Genomic DNA, 21,609 nt, shown 5'->3' on the forward strand with positions numbered 1-21,609 from the left:
AAAAAAAGATGAAAACAAAAGATCCATTGAACAGGACAAACTTAAAGAAAAAATTAAGAATGACATATTAAATATAAAAATTAAAAAATGCAAGGCAACATATCTCCACAGCATCTTCCTGTATGTTACTAAAACACTTTTCTCCTTTGCAGAATCCATCATTAGATGCAGCTGTTTACTTGTTATAGGCCTTATGTACCACACATACTTTTAAACTGTGGAAAAAAGTTACAACTACAGACAACATCATGGTATACCTTGTCATCAGGCAGCACATGCCAGATAGATACAGTCTTCTCCTCAGCTTCACTGTTGATGGAGAGATAAGAGGGCTGATAGATTTTTGTTGGTTCTAATATTAAAACCTTGTAGAAAAAAATAATTTTTAAGAGTTAGTAAAAAACATGTAGAACTTTAAAAAGTATAAAATCTTAAAACTATTTCTGTAGTCATACCATAGCAGGAAAAACAGGGGAAACAGAATGAAAAGTAAAATTTTAGCTACTGGGCTAGTTTAGTATGGCTGACAGAAACTTAATATTTTTTTAAAAAGCCAATTTAAATTTATTTTTTTATATAAGGTTATTATCAAACATCAAATATCATCTTCAAAATATCCAAGACACAGAATTTCTCATTTGAAAATTTTTGGAGTTCAAAGAAATGCTTTAGGAAATAATGATTGACTGGGACGACTTGGCCTACATCTATTAAAAAACCCCAAACATAAGCACCTAAGCAGAAAGTCTTGGAAAAAGCAATGGCTTAGAGTCAAATCTAAGCCATGTCACCTCCTACAGAGTCAATGAACACATAGATACACTGGAAGAAGTGCAAGGCCAAATTTTGAAAAGTACCTAGGCGTTTAACTCGATAAATGACAACCAGTGGGATTTGAAATGTGTCACTTGGCATCTCTAGACACTTATAATTTCTAAAATCTGGTTTAGACTGTTTCACAGATTGGGGTCTTTAGCCTATAGCAAGTTACCCATGTGCTGTGTCATTTCTTCCTCTAAAGGCCGAAAAGAGGATGATGACCCTGATGCTACCAGATAAGACAGTAACTGACAGCTAAGCTAGTATGGATGGACAGTGAAGTCCTTAAGTTCAAGCTATCCTTATTCACAACAAGGAAATCTGAAAATAGCTTCTTTTAGAATAAATTATCTCCAAGAGTCTGGGAGAAGGGAGGGAAAAGAAAGTTACTATGTTTTATTTTGTTGTCTTGTTGGATGGTGTGATTTTCCTTCTGAATAGGCACAAATAGAATTTTTGTTTTATGACAGATCAAGTATGTCTGTCTGCAACACCAGAATAGTTTCCTGTACAACGCAATCAAACTATGTGGTCGCTGGGTTTATCTTTTGGCTCATGCTATCACAATGATCAGTTTTAGTTTGTCTCTTAATACTAACAAAAATCCAAACCATTTGACTTGGACAGTTTTATAAGTCAGAGACTATTTTAAGTATCTAATTGCACCATTTCACCATCAAAAGTCTAAAAAGGACATGTCGTTGTCTCTTACAAAAGAAACCAGAGGATTCAAAATATTTTTTGCTTCCCTGCAAAACTTTACGCCCATTCTCCCAGGAGAAGGAGAACCAGACTCCCTGGAGAGTCTCATGTTGCTTTCACTTTACTGCCTCAAGCTGTTGCTGTTCAACACCAGAGTCTTCCTTATGGTTTATTACCCCATCTACACATGGAAGCCAAAAGAACTGTACAAAACAGACAGGATGCACTTGAAGTATCTGGGAGGCAACAGCAACTACCATTTAAAACAAAAAGCTGTATTTGCTAATGGTTAGCTAAAAGGAATACCCAAGACATTATTTCCCATATATATATATATAGTTAATATGTACAGGGAACAAAGATCTTTTTGCAGTATGCTTTCAGGACATTGTACAACACCAGGGTATCTAATAAAAATTTCCAGCAAAATGTTTGTGGAACAAATATTACACTTATAGTGCAATGTTTTTGAAATACATTGTCTAGTAGCTGGAACAAGAGATTTCTGATTGCTTGGGCTGATTTTTAACCTCTAACTGAGCAAAGACTTAATTGCCAGTAGGGTATGCAAAGCCTGCTGAGCTAGGAAGAGACTGAAATTAAATATCTTTTCTTCAAAACATAATACAGTTAATATAGTATCACCTGGAATACACTGCAAAGGTTTGCTTTAGAAGTACACCCATTGGTAGCAAACACTAAATAGCAAAGTTCTATCTTGACTTTTTTCCTCATTACTTCCATATGGCACACACTGTGCAATCCCATTGTAGCCACGTGCAACCAATTAAACCTAAATAAATTGTTAAGCAGTTTATTGTCTAGCAACCTAAAAACAACCAGTGTTTTGTGTTCATTTCCTTCATGTCACAATTTGTTGAAAAAAACCCAAAAAACAAAAACCAAACAAACCCAGCACCCAACAACAAAACAACCACTTACTGGAAATCGAACTACAGACACGTCTGTCTTTGTGGCTTCAACAAGGAAGTCCATCCAGAAGTCCACAAGTTCCTGTTTGGCTGTATGTTGTTCTGGAGTCAGTTTCTTAAAATGCTGATATATCAAAATCGTCTCTACAATAGACTTCAGGTACCTGTGATCATCCAAGCATACATAGATAGTACATTTAATACAGTTTGTAAATAATGTGTCTCGACCTTTTATCATAACTGAAGCATTCACCATTGCAACACCAAGGCAGCCACTAAGATTTTGGTTCTCTAGGACTCTTTTAATAATAGCAATTCCCCATTTCAAACTGGAAACATAGCTGCTATGAAACTTGAAATGTAACTTGAAATATAAATGAGTTCGGGGACACTTCTTCCTGCATATATTCCTGATCCCATACACTGTCTCCTATCCTAAACCACAGAAGCTTCATGAAATAGCTAAATCTTCTACCTATCGACCAAACTGAGCCCACATCAAACTTGTTGCAGTAGATACCAACCTCAAATAAAAACTCAGGTGAAAAGTCCGCTAGTTTAACTTTCTACACTGTTCTATCTTCTGTATTGTATCTGCACTGGCAGTTGTTTAACACAGATTTCTAAAACATGACACTTCTGGAATTGATTATCCTATAAAGACAAGAGCAGCTACGCTAAGCAGCCTTTTGGCATTGCTAGGGAAGGACAAGAGAAGTGCTGAATGTCTCCCCTAAATGCAGCTCATCCCTCTGTTGTTCTGCTTTCTGGGACTGATTGATGGGGCTCCTCATAATATTGCTTTCTCCTGGCATTTTTTAAAAGTTGTAAACATAATCTTATGCAATTTTTATTAATACTATAGCAATGAGATATACACGCTTGAAGAGGATTTATCACAGCTATCACCTTATCACAATTAGACTATTCACAGAAACTTTGTTTCCAGGCTTATGACAAGAAGGCATAATGTAAACTCAGGGAGCCTTTTGGGAACAGTTGCATAGCTGTGTATTTTCCAATCATCCTTCTTAGGCCACGGGGATACCCAGCTTAAGGTACTGTATCTACTCCTCTTTGCACCAAGTGGGCTCTGCTGTACAGCAGACAACAGACTGGGAAGAAATCGCTCACAGGAGAAATCCTTCCTGGAACACAAATGAGTGTGCTGTATTTTCAGAGTCTAATCCACAGCCTTAAACCCCAAAGGCACTGGTACATAAAATCCTAACAAGCAGGCATTCATAAACTCCAGAAAACTCTACCAGGAGACTTCCAGAGTGTGCTATCCAGCTTCTCAGTAAAACATGCACATAGTAAAAATGGAAAACCTTGCAGATAAATACACTTTAAACAGCATTTACAAAATATTTGGTCAGAAAATTTGGAGTGCTTCATTTTGACAGTTTCCTATGTTATGTCAATGTAGAAATTTAGCATTTCCATATTTTAGCACACATACAAAGATTCCCCTCTGATGAGCTTTTGGAGACACTTTCTAACTTTTATAAAAAGACAAAAATACATAGGCTGAGACATATGGACCCTTTCAATTGGCAGAATGACAGCTTTTTTAGTCAGAAAGGAGCCTTGGTTCTCCCCAGCTAAGAGGACCCCAGCCCTTGATGGGCAGGTGACTGGCTCTTACCTTGCCGCCTATATCCAGAGCAGAGCAGGTGCCAGCAGCCTGCTGTCAGGGCACACATCTCTTGGCCTTTGCGTAACAGATGTTGAGCCTACAGGGTTGTCTTCAACCCTAGATTTCTAAACTTTCTGTTCATTGGACTTTAACCTGCATTCTTCTCAATCACGATGAGATGCAACTTGCACCGTAGAGCTCATTCGTGTTCAAGCTCTTAAAACAGCTGGTATGTGCAGGAACCATCCCAGTATTCCAAGGTACGTCCATGCCTCTCTAGCCAAGCTGCGTGCATTCCCAAAAACTTTCAGGCGGTTATGACTAAACCCAGATGCCACTACCGCTTCTCTTCATCAATGTAAGCACTGAAGTAAGTACAGTGCCTACAAGCAACTACTCCTTTCTCCCTTGCCCTCCTGAAGAGCCTGGAGCTCTTCTGCTGAATCTGCTCTTCTCAGACATCAAATTAAAGATCCATATCAAATCTATTCCTGAATAAGGGCAAAATGGAAAGAGTCTATTGTCTGGGTGAAAGCACAGTGAAACAATACACAGTCAGGAAAATCTGTTAAAAACACAAAACTAATCTCCTGTCAGCTAAACACAATACCTAATGCAAAAGCTGAAAGAGTCAAATGTGTTAATACATAGCAACATACATGATCTCGTTTACCACCTTACCATGCTGGTGCCTTCAGCTTAAACAGCTTTTCTGAAGCCTGGATCACTCTTATGTGGTCATTAGCCAACATACTGGCCCCCAAGAAAGATCCCACTTCCCAATAGCTCTGCAGTTTCTCCAAGCTCCCCTTTTTACCAAGCAGGCTGCTGATCTTTACTCCTGTAGTAAAAAGAATAATAGGTCACAGGAATGTATTAATGCAGGTTTAAAAATAATAATTTCCCTGATTTGAAATCTATTAATTGCTTAAATTACCGTAGCCTCTACATTTCAATAAAGTAAGATGGAAAAATCATACTTACCGGTTAATGTTACATGCCTTCCAAACACCCTAAGTGGTAGCAGGTTTTTTTTTCCCCTCCCCCTCTTCCTAAAGGCTTCTCAAGAAAAGAACTTTAAGACATCACTGTCAGGACAAGGCCACAGTCAGATTACCTATGTTCTTGCATGGACCTCATCTGTAAAGGCAAATTGGGGCCTTAGGCTACACAACATAGCTGTAAAAACTTAACAGATGCTGAATAAGGCACCTATTATGTTTTTCTCTGCTTTGTGCTTTTTGACTTACAAGCCCCAAGCCCCAAACTTACCTTTATAGACAAGGTCCCATGCAGAAGGAACAGATGATCCACTGGGCTTCTTCCAGCAGTGATGTTCTTTTAATTGCCGCAAGTCCTACCCCAATGAAAGACATCTATTAATATTCATAAGTCCCTCAGCAACTCAAGACTATGGAGAGCCTCCGGTTTTACTTTGACTTGTTAAGTTTTCTGAGAATTACCAGTTTCCCTGTGGCCTTCAGGATGATTTTTAGTTCGTATTAGCTGCTACATATTTATAGCTAACATGAGATATGCTACACCATGCCCCACAAATAAAACAATTTGCAGCTTACAAGACAAGCCTCTTCACCAGCACAGTCTTAGATTCACTTTTCCCACACTACTCCACTATGACAGTTTCCCTCCCACATCACCTTCCATTGGCCTTGATATTAAGGCTGAGTATTCATAAGAAATTTCAGTACAACTGTTGATCTGTATTTTTCCCTTAACCTTCGTTAAGTAGCTAGCAGACTAAACATCATGCTGGAAGCAGCAATAAGTCTTATCAAAACGGATATCATTACATTAGCTACATTTCAGCCTACAAAATTCATCTTGTTTTCTCACATTGTTCTCATTTTTATGTTACCAACATCAGACAACAAATGTTTTTAAAATGTGAAATTGTATCCAAGTGGTCTATAGCCTATTTCCCATCTATATTTCACACTTTGTTCTCTCTTGCTAACAAGAAATTGTCATGCTTGAGTAACACACAGAACAAAATAATACTTAAATCATAAAACCACTATTTGCTCGCTTCTTGGGAGAAAAAGTTTACTTAGTTATCCCTGAAGAGAAAAAAATGCAATAGATTTTACAAAATATCTCAGATCTACCTGAGATGACGCAATGTACATCACCTCCATCAACTTCACAACGTACAGCAGTGACCATCTCTACGTATATCAGCTCTGCAAGGCTTTAAGCCAGGGTGCTACATACATGCACGTTGTCAAGAGACCCCTTGAGGATGTACACCTACACTTGTCAGTGTAGGATAGCAAGGGGGAATTTGTGTTAAATGTGGGTTCTAGAAACCTAAACCTACAGGCTATCCACACAACACAGTCAACGGAAAAAAATTAATCTCCCCCAGGACCCTAGTGTAACACTGCTCAGCAATACCCTCAAAGGCTGAAGGGCTCTGCTACAATGTCTAAAACATCCGCGTGAACACGACAGCAACATGCAAGAGCAGATAGACACCTACTAACTTCCACAGGCTTTGAACGTGACCTCAACACGAGAGAAGTAAGGAATTGGTATCACAGGAACACATGAATCATTCCAGACGGGTATACCTTTGCTGGGAGAAGGGGAAAGGGAGCAATTTAGCTGTGTGGAGGGCCTTCACTAAGTACTGGGTGATAGCACTCACAGTTGCAATGACCGCTGACAAGCTATCACAAGCTATTTGTCATCACAAGCAGCAGCACTGGTGTGTGGTTCACAGGCTCACATACCCCGCCGTGCTTCATTGTGCCTGCAAGAACCCACCCGTCACAACCCTCCTGTGCTCCAGAGGTGGGAACAGAGCCAAAGCAACGTACAAACTGAGCGCGTGGTTTTGATGAAAGGTACAACTCACAAGGGAAGGGAGGGACTGAGATTACTGGTGTGGCAGGGAGAAGTGGTTGTTAAGAGGGTAAGACTGGCGATAGCAAGGATTCTGAGTCCCCGCTCGTGGAATAAGGGAGAGCTACAGGAAGATGGTGGCAGAAAGGATGGATGTGTAGCAGCAATGACATCTGAGGACACCAGGTTTGGGAATCATTACTGTTATGTACTCTGGATGAACTGGAAGTTTTATCCAAGTATTCTGTGAAGTGGATCCTATTACCTTAGAGAAGACAACAGCAGCCTCTCATCAAATTCTTCTGAGAAAGATAAGGTACTCACTGCTAAAACTCACTCTAGTTTGCTGACCTTCCTCTACAAAGCTCATCCACAAACTTACTTATCCCCAAAAGGCAAGTTGGAAAAATGCAGTTGCAGTGTGGAGACATTAGCAATAGGTTCAAAAGACTATAGTTTAATAGAGGTGGGGTTTTTTTTGTTTTCTTTTGTTTTTCCAGTGGGTTTGGTCTTTTCTTGGGGTTGGGGGAATAAAAAAAACTTTTTATGCAAACATGCAAAGTGAACACCTTCATCAATTTCACTCTGAGTTTGTGGTCTCCTTTTATAATTTCTCTTCTGTAGTTTATTTGGATTTCACCATCTTTAAAAGCTTTTTGAGAGTATAAGGAAATCCAAGCAAAGTCAAGACATTCTCTCCTTCCATGATAAACTTGGCAGTCACAGACAGAGAAAAAAAAGCAGCAGCTGAATTCCAGCATATTTTATCAAAAATATTTTGCCTTAAAAATAAATGAGCCAAAATAGAGGAACCATTAATGCCAGAAAAGCCATTGTTTTTATAATGCCAAGAATATACCCACAGCTTGTGAAGAAAATAAGATATAGTAAGTAGATATTACCAGTTAAATATTACTATGACGGCTTTATAAATAAACTGCTTTCCTTGCTAAAATATTGACAGAACAATTCATATTACAGGATCCTTTGTGTGTCAAAGTTGCACAGCCTGCAGAGATCATTACTGTCAACGCAAAGCACTGCATTTCTGGTTTGGTCTCAGTCTGCAATTTTGCATAGTTAAAGCAACACTATTCAGAAAATAGAAGGAGGATTTTCATAAATGCTTCACATGATTATTTAGTTGTGAACTATTATCTGACAAGTAGAGGTAGGAACCTTCAGAAAGCGAATTTTCTAATCTGATGAAAACTGGTAAAAATTCTCTTGGATACTGGGTTTACTCTCAATTTTACTGGAATTATTACATTATTGCCAATGTAATCAGATATGCATCTTCTAATTACAGCCTCAGACACCCTCTCAAGTGTTGTTAGGGACCATATCTTTTCCTTAGCTACCTAATCTACCAATATCATTTCCATATAACCTGGACTGAACTTCGACCAGCTTGCTCTCACCTCTATCCTCATCTCTCACCAGAGGACAGACTTCCTCTAACTTCTGTGTGCAACAGATAATGCTTCGGGTGGATGCCAAACTGAAAGCACTGCCAAGCAAATCTAACTACTGCTAATGAATGGTCTTGTACAGTACACACAGATCTAAATAAGAGGTGACATAAAAATAATGACACACGTGTAAGAGATTCTTGGGACAGGAAAAAAAATCAAAACATTTTCCCACAGAACCGCTATGCTTTTGCTTAATTTTGTTTAAAACATTAATGTTAGCTCAAGAGAAAGAAAATACTAAATTATCCTCAGAATCTAGCACAACCCAAGCCAGCTGACAAACCTCGCTGTACAAAGACAAATGTAAGGTCTTGCACTTGGGAAAACATAATCCAGGAGGGCAGCACAGGCTAGAATCTATCCGGCTAGGGAGCAGCTCTGTGGAAAGGGACCTGGACAACAAGCTCAATATGAGTGAACAGTTTGCTGCTGCGGCAAAGAAAGCCAACAGGATGTCAGATTGCATCTACAAGGGCATCACCAGCAGAGATAAAAAAGTCATTAGTCCACTCTACTTTGTGCTTGTCAGCCCACACCTGGAATACTGTATTCAGTTTTGGTCCTCACCATACAAAAAAGCTGTGGACAGGCTGGAGAGGGCCCAGAGAAGGGACACAAAGATGATCAAAGGACTGGAAAGCCTGACATGAGGAAAGGCTGAGAGAACTGGGCTTGTTCAGCCTTGAGAAAAGGCTTAGGGGAGACCTTATCACCACATTCCAGTATTTAAAGGGTGGCTACAAAGAAGATGGAGACTCCCTTTTTACAAGGAGTCACATGGAAAAGACGAGGGGTAACCGGTACAAGTTACTCCTGGGGAGATTCCAACACAACAGGAAAATTTTTCGCAGTGAGAACAATCAGCCATTTGCAATAATTTCCCCAGGGAAGTGGTGGATTCCCCATTGTTGGACACTTTTTAAGATTCAGCTGGACAGGATGCTGGGCCATCTTGTCTGGATCATGCTTTTGCTAAGGAAGGTTGGACCACATGATCCTTCAGGTCCTTTCCAACCTGGTGTTCTATGATTCTATAAACAGTGACCACAGTCTTATCAACAAGAAATCAATGACCAACGACACACATAAGGTCTATATTATACACGTATTTCAAAACTTATTTCAAGATAGTTAAGTCAGTCTGAGGCTTAAAGTATTTTGACAACATTTCCCATAACAAAATAAGAAAGATAGACACTAGTAGATGACAGGAGGGGGTTGCTATATCAAGGATTTCAGCAGACACCAAGTAAATGTTTACACAAGAGTCACACCAACAGCTGAAAAGAAAAAAACAACCCCAAAACAACCCCAAAACAACCCCAAAACAACCCCAAAACAACCCCAAAACAACCCCAAAACAACCCCAAAACAACCCCAAAACAACCCCAAAACAACCCCAAAACAACCCCAAAACAACCCCAAAACAACCCACCTTCCACCAAATAGCTAGGATATTTCTCCACTAAATTATTTATCGGCCATGGATGGAACCTTAAGTAACAAGGAACCTTAATTTCTGTAACGTTCTCCATACAAACAATAGGGAAAACAACACTGGACAAGCTCACAAGAAGATGATACCAAACATCTGATCCCTACAAATACCACCCAGATTTCATCAGTATAATTAATTTGTCCAAATCTAGTTGGCTGTAGCCTGTGTGCAATTGAGAAGTTTCTTTAAAATGGAAGGATTCAAATTAAACTACACAATAAATATAGCCCATCTTTCCTAAACTATCTAATTTAAAGTTAGGCCAGCTGAGTGAATATTTGCAAACGCTATGTAGAAAGCAAAACACGTATTTTTACCTCCTACACTGGCACAAGAATTCAAATTTCAGTTTAGGAGATGAAAGTATTTTATCTGGCCTAAAAAGCAAAATCTCACCCGCTCACAGGAGGGCAAACACCATAGTTGGGGCATCTCTACACAGCCTATCACATCCAAATGAACACCCTCATTCACACCAGAGATTTTCAATTTCACTTCCATTAGCTATGTGAAAGTAACCATGTCATCTGATCTTCACACTTCAAAAACTTCTCTACCTAGAAAATTACTTCCAGACATACAGTGCACACCTAACTCCTAAATTAGAACAGCGGCTGATTACAGATATGTTCTATGGAGTGAAAAAACATTGTTTCTTTCTCATGTGACAACCTCCTCAGGAGACAGAAGGATAAAAAAGACTTCAGTCAAGAATTTATGAAGAAGAATGCCAGCTGCAAATATATTACTACATATTACATTCAGTGCTTTCTTCCATACCTTCCCTGAAAGTATTACTGACTAATCTTGACTTGGCACTCTCCTCAAATCCAGCAAAATCACAAACAAAATGGACACCTTAATTCTTCCTTCTTAAGTGAGAAACTTTTTATGACAACGGTGGTGAGACATTGAACCAGGTTGTCCAGTGAAGTTGTGAATGCCCCATCGTTGGAAGTTTTCAAGGTCAGGTTCAGCAACCTGATCTAGTGAAAGATAGCCCTGCCCACAGCAAAGCGGTTGGACTAGATGGTCTTTTAAAAGGTCCCTTCCCACCCAAACCACTCTGTGATTCCATGATTCTATGTATACAGATATTCAGGAAACCTCAAAGAATGCACAGGAAGAGAAACATTCTTCTCTCAGCCCATCCCAAGCTCAAGACAAGTGCATTTTCCCTTTTTTGTCCATATTCCCTACAGTTCCACAGGGCTATTTATTTGTTTGTTTGTTTTAAAGAATGCTAGCTGGAACTGGATTCCCCCTTCAGGTGTTCCTGTTTCATACAAATGATGCCATTGTAAAGAAGGACTGTCAGTTTTCACTAAGCTCTGGTAATCACCTGAAACTGGAACCAGGTCTTCAATGACAGCACTCACCCGCAATCAGAGGGGATCAGTGGTGGGGGGGGAGACCCAACTTAGTGATGCTCACTATCAAAGCATTCGTATACAACCATCAGATTTTTTTCCCCTATGACAGTGGGTGGCGTCATACTTTCACGAGAATGCCATTTCACTGTGAATTTGCAAGCTATAATTACCAACTTTCCGCAGCTCAAAAGAAGTATCAAAGCAATGTCCAGCTGCCAGGAGGAGTACTGCATAATTAATTCCTGACTGTAATGTTGGCTCTGACTCAAACGCCTTCTTGAACCTAGAAAAAACAAACATACAAGGTTACTTTCTAAATAATGCGATCTAATATGGACATAATTATACTTTTAGGTACTTTAAAGTGCTTATCTTCTGTTTACACAAAAAGAATCCATGGAAGCAAAAATATTTTACTGTATTCCACACATGCTTTGTCGTTATTTTTAGGAGTCCATTATTTATACATCCTCCTCCCATTTCCTTTCCCCTCATACAACAAGCACAGACCCTACTCATCCACCCCAGTAACGTTACAATATCTTACCAGATTTCCATTTTTCTTTGAGATTAAAGAAAAAAATAAATCAGCTTGTAAAAGATCTGTTTCACGCTTATATTTATTAATAAGCTCATTAATTTACTTCTAAATATATGAATTTTCACTGACTTGAAACCTTAGATTCTCTTGGGGATCTGCTACAGTGACATACAAGCATATCAAAATGCATAAGCACAAAAGCATGGGATACAAGAACGCACTTTGCATTTAGCTACGATTTCAGCTACTCCAGGTTTTATTCTTTACTGGGTGTTTTATTGACATTGTCCTTATGAGTCTGTTCACATGAAAAAGCACTATACCAGATTTTATTCTCCTCAAGAGGAAGTGAGCAAGCAAGAGGAACAGCAGTGGTATTCACCTAGCCTAGATCTTGTCTTAAAAGAAGTTGAGGGGCTTCACACAAACACAGCACACACTACCCTCATCCTAACAATGCAAGTGGTGGTGACAACAGCAGAACTTGTTCTACAGAATAAGAATGTGTTTGGTTGCATATATACGTACACACGTATACACATGGCTGTGAGGAGGAGGCAAACAAGACTATCATATGTGAGTTAAGGAGCACAAGAGATTCAGTCAACACAACTCCACTACAGTAAAAGCAATGGAGTTTAAAATTAATTTCAAAAGGATAGGAAAAATCCAGACAAACCAATAGATCATATAAAAAAAAGCTAAGTAATCTGTGAGACTAATAAATAAGGAAGGAAAGAAAAATAATTTGTGCAAAAACTAAAGATTTGCTTTTGAGACCACACTTTGACATATAAGCAAAGCTAAGGCATTTTGATACTACCAGGCCAAAAATATGGCTGGTTTTTAAGTTTGATTTTGTTTTTTTTTTTTAATTTTGTTTGTTTTTCTTGCTGTAATGATTCAGGACTTTGCATTCTTCAGCATAAGGTTGGCTGTCCAAAATTGCAAGACAGGCTCCTCTTCAATCTGCTACATACATACTCTTTCTATACTCCATTTACCCACCTCCTAAGAACTTAAACATCAGAGAAGAGTCTAGTTATCTAAAAAAAAGCATGATGAGCAGAGAAGATTCAATTAATTCTTTTATTTCATCATCTGCCTTTCCTCTTGTACTGTGAGTTACAACAAAACCAGGAAGAAAGTACATACAAAAAATTTTTGCTCAATTTAAAAAAAAAAAAAAAAAAAAAAGCAACCCACAACAAAAACACAAACCCCATAAAAACCTGCCAACCAAACAGAATGACACTCTCATTGATTCTAAGCATGTATAGCCAGAAGAGACCCGTTGACTGGCATAACCTCTTTGGAGACAGTGATGTTGGGAACTGGACTCCCTTTTTTGCCTTAGAGATCTTTCACGCTGGCATCCTCATGCAATATCAGGAAGAGGAGAGAGGAAAGATTGACATAAGAAAAAAAATCTTGAAAATAAGTATTTTTGTTCCAATACAAAAGACTACACTTTTGCTTTTCCATTTTGCCCCAAAATGCCGAGTTTCTGGCATGACTATCAAAATTTCTCTAGTTCTTGGACAGATACATACAAAACTTCACAATTTAAAGATACAATAAGCATCTCTCGTGCATATCAACAGGTGGGCACAGTTGTGCTGTAAACAATGTTATTTGTACAGGCAGAAGAGGTGGAGGTGAGCTTAAGTTTGCAAAACAGTTACTGCCTGCAGAAACAGCCCCCCAAATACCTCTTTCTTAAATATGTTACCACAGAGGCGCCACCAGTGCTGCTGATGTGCTCAGTTTTGGCCAGTGATGAGTCCATTGGAGATGACTGGGTCTGACATCGGGCAGCTCCTTGTCTCTTGTCAGAGGCCACCCTTGCAGTCCCCTGCTGTCGGGACCTCGCCACCTACCCCCAGCAGACCAGAAGGGACACCATGGGAACTTCTGCTCCTGGGTTCTGCGTTTTCTTTCCAAATTGCTTCCAAATCTCCCTTCCCTACAGCAGAAACTCATCTTTCTAGCCATCTTTACATGCTACTCACACCAAGGAATACTAGTATCTTGGAACTCTGTAGTCCTATTTACCCCTCCTAAATTGTTACAACCAAAAGTGTAATTTTATATTTGGTGCAATCCTGTCCTGACATTCTTAAACCTACCTTATATCCACATAGCCTGGACAGCAAAAATTTATGGACAAAAAATAAAAATAATAATAAAAAACCCCTGTAATAATTACTTTTCAACAGATTAAAATATTCATGGTTTCCCAAACAACTCACAAGTCACATCTGTGACTGAACTGATTTAAATTCACCTGGTGCAATTGCTGTACATTGTCAATCCCCAGATATCGCTGGAGGAACCCGCACAGTATCATAGAAAGGCGGTAAGGTTTAAAAGTCTTCCTATAAAGTAGAGGCTGGCTTAGTTGATGCGATTATAAAAGCCATCAAGAAATTGAAAGCCGACATTTAGGAAAATGTTGCTGTGCAGACTGAATTAGGGAGGTAGCAGTAAAGAGATTTGAATAAAGACTTGATAGCTTTGGTAAGTCTGATTTGCACTGTCAATATGCAACAAGAAAGTGACAGTTAATAATTAATCTTTCATCTCTTCGCTCATATTTATATGAAAGGTGTCTTTTATTCTGCTTTTAATTGTCACTGCCTGCCTATTATTTTTTTTTTTCCCTCCAATAGACCAAGTACCTTGACATCACTAGTTGTTGCAAAGCCAATGCTTTGGTTCTGCTGGCAAATTCTCATTATTTTATGCAATTCACTATACTTCCACATCCTCATCTCTCTAAGACTGAAATAATAACCTTTATCTCAACATACCGTAATGCTATCATGGAGGCATTGTTCCTGCACATACCTTCCTGGGTTGTGGCCCTGCTGTGGAGCACTGGAGTAGGTCTGCTCCTTCCCAAGAGCCTTCCCCCGAGTTATGACTCAACCCTTCAGCCACGTCAAGCCTGCTGAATGACTAACACTAGAATTCAAATCAAAATCCAGCATAAAGCACAAACCAAAAGCAACTGACCCATCCAGTACGGCTTCCGGCCAAACTCCAGCTTGACTCAACCGGGATCACCTTGTTCCGTGGCAGCACGGAGCAGTCTGTGTTGGGTCATACTTGCCAGAGACTTCAGGGATTATTTAGGGGCTGGCCGGTCAGCATCCCACCCTGCTGCAGGAGCTGCCAGCCTGCTGTCCTTTCCCAAACTGCTATGCCTGACTGCAACCCTTTCCCCTCATCAAATGTATGAATATCATGATTGCTAAGATGTATCTATTAAAAGTGTGTTAAAATGGCTACATGAAATATTCTAGGAGTAATTACCACTATTATACATATAATTATTTTTAGTTCAATTATGTTTGAAAGATCTCAAAGTTTGTCTGTTCATAAGGCAGTATGAATGAGGAAAAAAGCAAGACGTACAAAAGTAATTCCTATTTATTCTATTTAGCCTGTGATAGAGCCTTGTATTTGTGTACAGGACTACAGTTTTCTTTTTCTATTAGTTCATGACACTAGCATAATATTTTTTTAAAACAGAATATTGGAAGTTTGTTATGGGTTTTGCCTTAGAGGAAACAACATTTTTCTTTAATCCAAAATTATGAAGGGGACAACGATGACGATAACATGCTGCATTCCTGTTATTTTAACATCTTTGAGAAAAAATCCAGTAAGCATTGCAAAACTGTAAAGCATGACCAGCAATTATAAACTGTACTTGTATTTTGAGGCCATAAATGGTAAACAATTATATCTTATCTTTTCCCAAAGACAGTTCTAATCTGAAGTTTACTGAAAACAAGTGATAAATGACGAAGGGAGAAGAAAGCTTTCCATTCTAAGCATTAAATTCAACAGGCAGCTGACGAGCGCAAGACCAGAACTAGGATCTGATGCAGAGGACACAAACACAGATTGTCTGTTTCCTCCATAACGGAGAAAAGCAGCTCATCCTGACAGAAGTCTAGGATGGCATCCAGTGCCTCCACTTTTTAATCTATTCCACATAACAGCGTTTTAGTGCATTTCAAAAGCAATAAAAACACCATGACACCTGCCTCTAAAATTAGAATTTGTCTAGCCCATCGCGTGCTTCTTTGACTATCTATGGTTCCCTACTCCACTGTAATATGCACATATTATATGGTGATTATGGGGTGATAAAACTTTTGCCAGCATGAGTTTGGAACAGTCGTATTGCTTGCGAGCATGGAAGCTGAAAAAAACCAGAGTGGTACATCATAAGTATCAGTGCAGAATTAAACCTCAGCACCTTTAATCCTAGCTAGCTAATATCTATCAGATTGCAGATATGCCAATTGATTGTTGTCTGGCCCAGATTCCTAAGAATAATATAGTAAACAGGAGACTTCACATTTGGGAAAAAGAAGGAAAACACACTCTGATGAGAGCTACCTAACCTTCCAAGTCTCGGAGGCACTTTAGGAACTTCGCAGAACCAGATCTGTGACCAACATAAATTTCCTCATTCTTAACAAATAAGTGAAGATTAGAAGATTCATTGTATCCTTTTAGGGATGTCAAATATTTGGAATGAAAAACAGGTGAAATGTATTCTTGTTTAAAGAATATTTTCCCAAAGCTAACAAAAGGACATAGACCAGGAAAACAGTACTCACCAGAACGTCCCTTTGTCCCTGCTTTCTGTATCTATGAACCCGGATTCCAAAAACATGTCCTTGTAAATTCGACCAACCAGGCAGTACATGTCTGAAGCTACTTGGTCTTCCTGTTCTACCAGGGGAATCATAATTTCTAGAGCTTTCTGCCTGTCTCCAGGTAGATTTCGCCTATGAAAAGTAAAAAATTTGATTAAAAAAACCAATAAAGTTAACAACAAATATTTTTTCATGACCGTGTTTGAATATATATGCATGACTTCATCCATGTAATATGTGCTCCTAGACACAATGGACTATATTATACATGCACACTTCCCACCACTTTTTTCCCTTTTTTTTTTTCCTTTTCTTAATATCATGGGACACCTTTATAAAAGCCCCCAAACATATTTTCTCTCTCTCATGAAGCATCAGCTGCAGCACAGCACTGACAACAGCAACCAGAGCCTCAAGAGCAATTCTTAGAAAGATCATGTATTACTTTCTTAAAAACCAGAAAGGTACGGACCTCTGTTTCCTATCTAATATTTCTTTCATAGTAATTCATGCTTTAAAGGAAAAAATATTCCATCTTGCATTTGTGATTTTTTTTTAATATACATTTTGAATGTGAAGCAAAAAAAAATAATCAAAAAGCACAAAGCAGACTGAATTCCCATGATAGGGAAGGTTACGAAGCGAAGCCAATAAGGCAATATTAACAAAAGTACTTCAGACAAATAAACCACATAATTGCAAGCATTAGACACTTCCTGGTGACTCATAGTTTAGATACCTACATCATTCAGTATCAAGAGTTTAGAATTTTTTACGTATTTGTACACTGACCAAGCAAATCCTTACTCCTTACTACAGGAAAAACTATTCTTCAGTGGTTTGGGGAGAGTATGATAATATTTTGGAGAAATTACTTGTAATATTTGAGTGGCTACAATTGGAGTTGGGGGGAATATATAAAAGTGGTTTTGTATCTGTCTTGCGAGCTTTGCACTGAAGAAGCTTGCAAGAGAAGACTACCTCAGAAAGAAAAAAGAAAAAAACACATCAAAAGGCACTGACATATTAAAGCAGACACTACTTGATCAGAGGTTTAGTAATGGATTTTTTTCTTCCCCCTCTACAAGAGCATATCAAAGTTTTGATTCATCTGCACAGGCGATGTCAATGTCAAACCTGAGAGATCAGAGCATGTGTACTCTAAGGGACACCTGAGCTCTGAGCTCATGTATGCAGCTCCATAAGGCAGTGATGTGGAAGAAAAGGTTTAAATCAAGAAGAATGGGCAACAGAGGACATCTTACTTACATCATAACAAAAATAATTAAGAGAGCAAAAGCCCTTGTCTGAGCAGACAGTATAAACTGCTTTCCTAAGCAAAAAAGCCAAATAGAGTGTACAAGTCCACATGCTGGGCCAACTTCTGTTGATGCCTCAGCCTGACGAGAAAGACAAGTGACCAGCGGTGCCACTTCCCAACCTTCAGACCAGTCAAATTCTAACAAATTAGGAAAAGTCCCCTCAGACTACAGAGCTGCAGTAGGTTCCCCAAGTACATCTAGAGTGGCACAGCAAGGCTGCCGTACTCATTTGAGATAGACGAGTGCTCCCAATCCCAGGCCCCAGGGAGAGAAATCAAGTGCTCCTGGCTGAGCAAGTTACAGACTCCTTCAGGTCTGTGTGATTTTAGTTCCCCTGCCAAATGATCACTTGCCCAGGTGTTGAAGGTTTGCTTCCTTTGGTTTTCTCTTCTCATATTGAGCATGCAAGTAAAGCGACAAGGGTAAGCCTGCAGCTTTTTTATGCTTTTTGGCTGACTTTCATTACAGAAGGGCAATTTTCAGAATGGAGTTTCAGGTGGATAACTATTCCACATCTTGTATCAACTATCACTAATTCCGATCAAACCAATAGCTTGCTGAACTCAACGAGAACAAAACCAGTGAGGCACAACGGTGTGTTGTACTGTGAGCCATTTACACTTTGCTGGTCTCCAGAGACAGAGGTCCCTACTTTTCTTTCTCCTTACTCCTCCATCATCAATGCCCTCACACACTTTCCTGATTTAGGTCAGACTAATCCTGACTAATTGAGCTGCTCCATCCTTCCGTACTAGTGACCTGGATTAGAAGCAAGAGGGACAGCTTCTTCCACAGCAAACATTCAGATCTGCAGAGTATTCTAGATCTGCTTTAGCTCATTAGGAAACATCCTCTGTATTCCCATCATTTAGGAAACATCCTCTGTATTCCCAACAAGGAGAAAGGTTCAATTAGCCCGAGTAATTCCTTCTTGGCATACATCAAAGCCTGAACATTTTCATGGCTGTCATGGATTCTGGTTGAATGTACAATCTGGAGAAGGAAGGGAAAGGAAAATCTGATCTGAACTACTTTGGAGGTACTGTGTAAACCTTTTGTATGACAGATACCCTCAAAGGCTACATCTTACAGTCATATCTATAAAAAAAACAGACCTTTCAGTCTGCAAGAAGTCCCAACAGAACCAATGAAGTATAAGGATCTGTCTGAAAAGATTACACTGTGGTTTTGCAAGTTTTTTTAGCACCTCAGTGAACTAGTCAAGTCCTGTTTTCAAAGGTGACTTTGTTTTAGGAAATGGTGACCTTGAAGTCTAAATAACTTGTTAAAACTCCAAGGTACACCTGGTGACCTTTGCGAAGGCCACGTAGAAGTGACAGATACATGCTGGATTATTTAATCTGCAAAACTCCACATATTTATGGCAAAGCAGGATCAAAAAGGGCACAACATTCATACCTTCATACACCTGCTATAAAGGAACAAGAAAGGATCTGGACGTTTCATTCAGACGAAACAGTGACAGATAGTCGGGGGGTTTTTGTTGGGGTTTTTTTTTTCAAAAACAATTTTGTTTTTTCAACGAATTACTCGTGACATATTTTGACATTACTTTGACATAATATGCAGTTTTGAGGCTCCACAGTGAAACTGAATTACAATATTCAAATTTGTGAGAAGCAGAAAGATCTGTAGACATTTTCTATATTTGAGAATTTCAATGCCTGCTGACACCTGGTCTACTCTAAACGTTGATAGCAAAATGTTCATTGTGATAGCAGCAAAGGAGCAGAAAACGTCTGCAATTTCCTCTGAAAAACTCCCCTTTGAGGGCCTTGCCCAATTGCCAGTATCCTCTAGGCTTGGCTCTCATTTAACCCAAGAAAGTAGTGTGTACTGCTCCATATGGGATGTTTTGTGCATGTTATCAGAGAACATGAAAAATATTTTATTAATTATTTAAAAAATAATAATCTTCTGATGGACATTTGATGAAAGTTCTCCACCTGTGTCCTGACACTAGCAGAACTCAGACTTAATTGAGATGATGTCTAAGTTAGCACAAATGCTACAGCACTGCTGCTCATACGGCAACCTTAAAAGTGTATTTTACAGAGGTAAAGTACTGCTAGGTATTTATTAGCTCCAATTTAGGTACTGAAACAAAAGAATGATGCAAACGTATGGAAAGACAAATCAAACATTCACACTAAAGGAAAAGGAATGGAATTGGACAGTATGAGAGAAAAAGAAAGCTTAGATTGACCATGAAGCTTAGAGCCCCCAAAGTTGCTTCAGTGAAAACCCTAGACCCCAGTATGAAGATTCCAGTTGGAAACTTCACCTGGGATTACCAACCCTGTGTGAAGTTTGCAGTTCTGATTTACTGTTCAACAGCAGAAGGAAGGGTAAGATTCTTACCTGTTCAGCGCAAACGCATAATGAAACCTCACATGGTGGTGGGAAGCCAAGTCAAAAGTAGGCAGTTTTTCTAAAGTTTTCACCAGTTTCACAATGGAATCATAATCCTTCCAAAAGAAGGGAATAATGAAGTTTTAGCTCCACATACTGAGGTATGCCTATATAAACTCCTCTTTGAACTAAGCCCCTCTCATTTCATACTAAGAAGTATTTTCAGTTCATTCAAAGTTTTATGGATTTCAGTTTCTTCAGTCTGAAACTGTAACTAGCCTGGCACTCATCAGAAACGTGAATATGCACAGCATTTAGCAGGAAAACACTGCTTTAGTGTGGACCTGTGGAAATTTTAGTACATCTATTTCATGATTAAAGTTAGCTTCAGAAGCTGAACACATACCAGAGTTCATATTGTACAGACATCAAAATGCTAACTGCATCTCAATTAAGGAATCCCAAAACTCTGAAGTAGACACGAACCCCAAAAGCAAAATAAAAGAATCCCTCAATAGCACAGTTTTTAAAGTAGCTTACTTGTTGACATATTAAAAAAAAAACAAACAAAAACCCCAAAACCAAAACCAAAACAAAACCAAACCACTTCAAAATGTTTCAGGATCAACAGTTGAAATCCTGTATAACAAAGTATGGAAATGTTATGTTTCCATGAGAAATGTCACAAGTATGGTGACAAAGAATACATAGACATAACAATAGCAGAATGCTATCAGCCTTTAGGGGCTGTTCATCACACGGTAATGCTGAGATGGAGAACAGTTATTATATGTTGTGCACTTTTTAGGTGCTGCTATAAAATAATGCCACTTTTCTGCTACATAAATGCACGCTATAAACTGTAACTACAAAATAAAGTAAAAAGCATCAGTGAAGATACTGTAAAGGATTTTTACTAGTGTGCATTATTGCCATAGTTTGTTAGCAAATCTGTGCAAAATACACTAAAAATTTCACTGAGAATGTAATTTCATTTACTCTGGTTTAGATGATCTTAGAGCACAGCATTCATACCTGGATGTCTCTGTAGGATAGCAACAAGTTTATTACGATGTCAGCAGACAAGACTTCAACGTTATCCACTCGCTGTCGAATCCTTGCCAGCTCTGCCGCGAGCTCTTTGCCCGTATAGAGGGTACGTGCCTTCCTGATGTCGTTCAGAATGGATTCCCGGAAATACTGGCTGCAGAGGAACAACTTCATGTCAGCAATTTGGGACAGGTCCCTTGCATTTGTTTTTCTGGCCCCGCAGCTCTCCCGCAACGTACATGCGGAATGCATATTTATTAATAGAGCAGCATCAACAGAGAGATTTGGTGGGGCTAAATTATTCATTATCAATTTTGTCTCGACAGAAGGCAAAACAGGAC

The 21,609-nt window shown here is 39.0% G+C and overlaps 1 protein-coding gene across 1 annotated transcript in view; it reads right to left on the reverse strand.

Annotated features, from left to right (window-relative positions):
• MAP3K5 (mitogen-activated protein kinase kinase kinase 5) overlaps positions 1-21,609 on the reverse strand; it is a 74,059-nt gene that overhangs the window by 40,303 nt on the left and 12,147 nt on the right. The window contains exons 4-10 of the mRNA XM_009882290.1: positions 21,254-21,422; positions 20,228-20,334; positions 16,485-16,655; positions 11,474-11,586; positions 4,774-4,933; positions 2,464-2,617; positions 258-365 (exon numbers count right to left, since the gene is read on the reverse strand). Of these exons, the coding sequence (XP_009880592.1) occupies positions 258-365; positions 2,464-2,617; positions 4,774-4,933; positions 11,474-11,586; positions 16,485-16,655; positions 20,228-20,334; positions 21,254-21,422 (982 nt within the window). The remainder of the gene's footprint in view (positions 1-257; positions 366-2,463; positions 2,618-4,773; positions 4,934-11,473; positions 11,587-16,484; positions 16,656-20,227; positions 20,335-21,253; positions 21,423-21,609) is intronic.

Source organism: Charadrius vociferus, unplaced genomic scaffold (assembly GCF_000708025.1).
Source record: "Charadrius vociferus isolate BGI_N301 unplaced genomic scaffold, ASM70802v2 scaffold13, whole genome shotgun sequence".
Lineage (NCBI taxonomy): Eukaryota > Metazoa > Chordata > Aves > Charadriiformes > Charadriidae > Charadrius > Charadrius vociferus.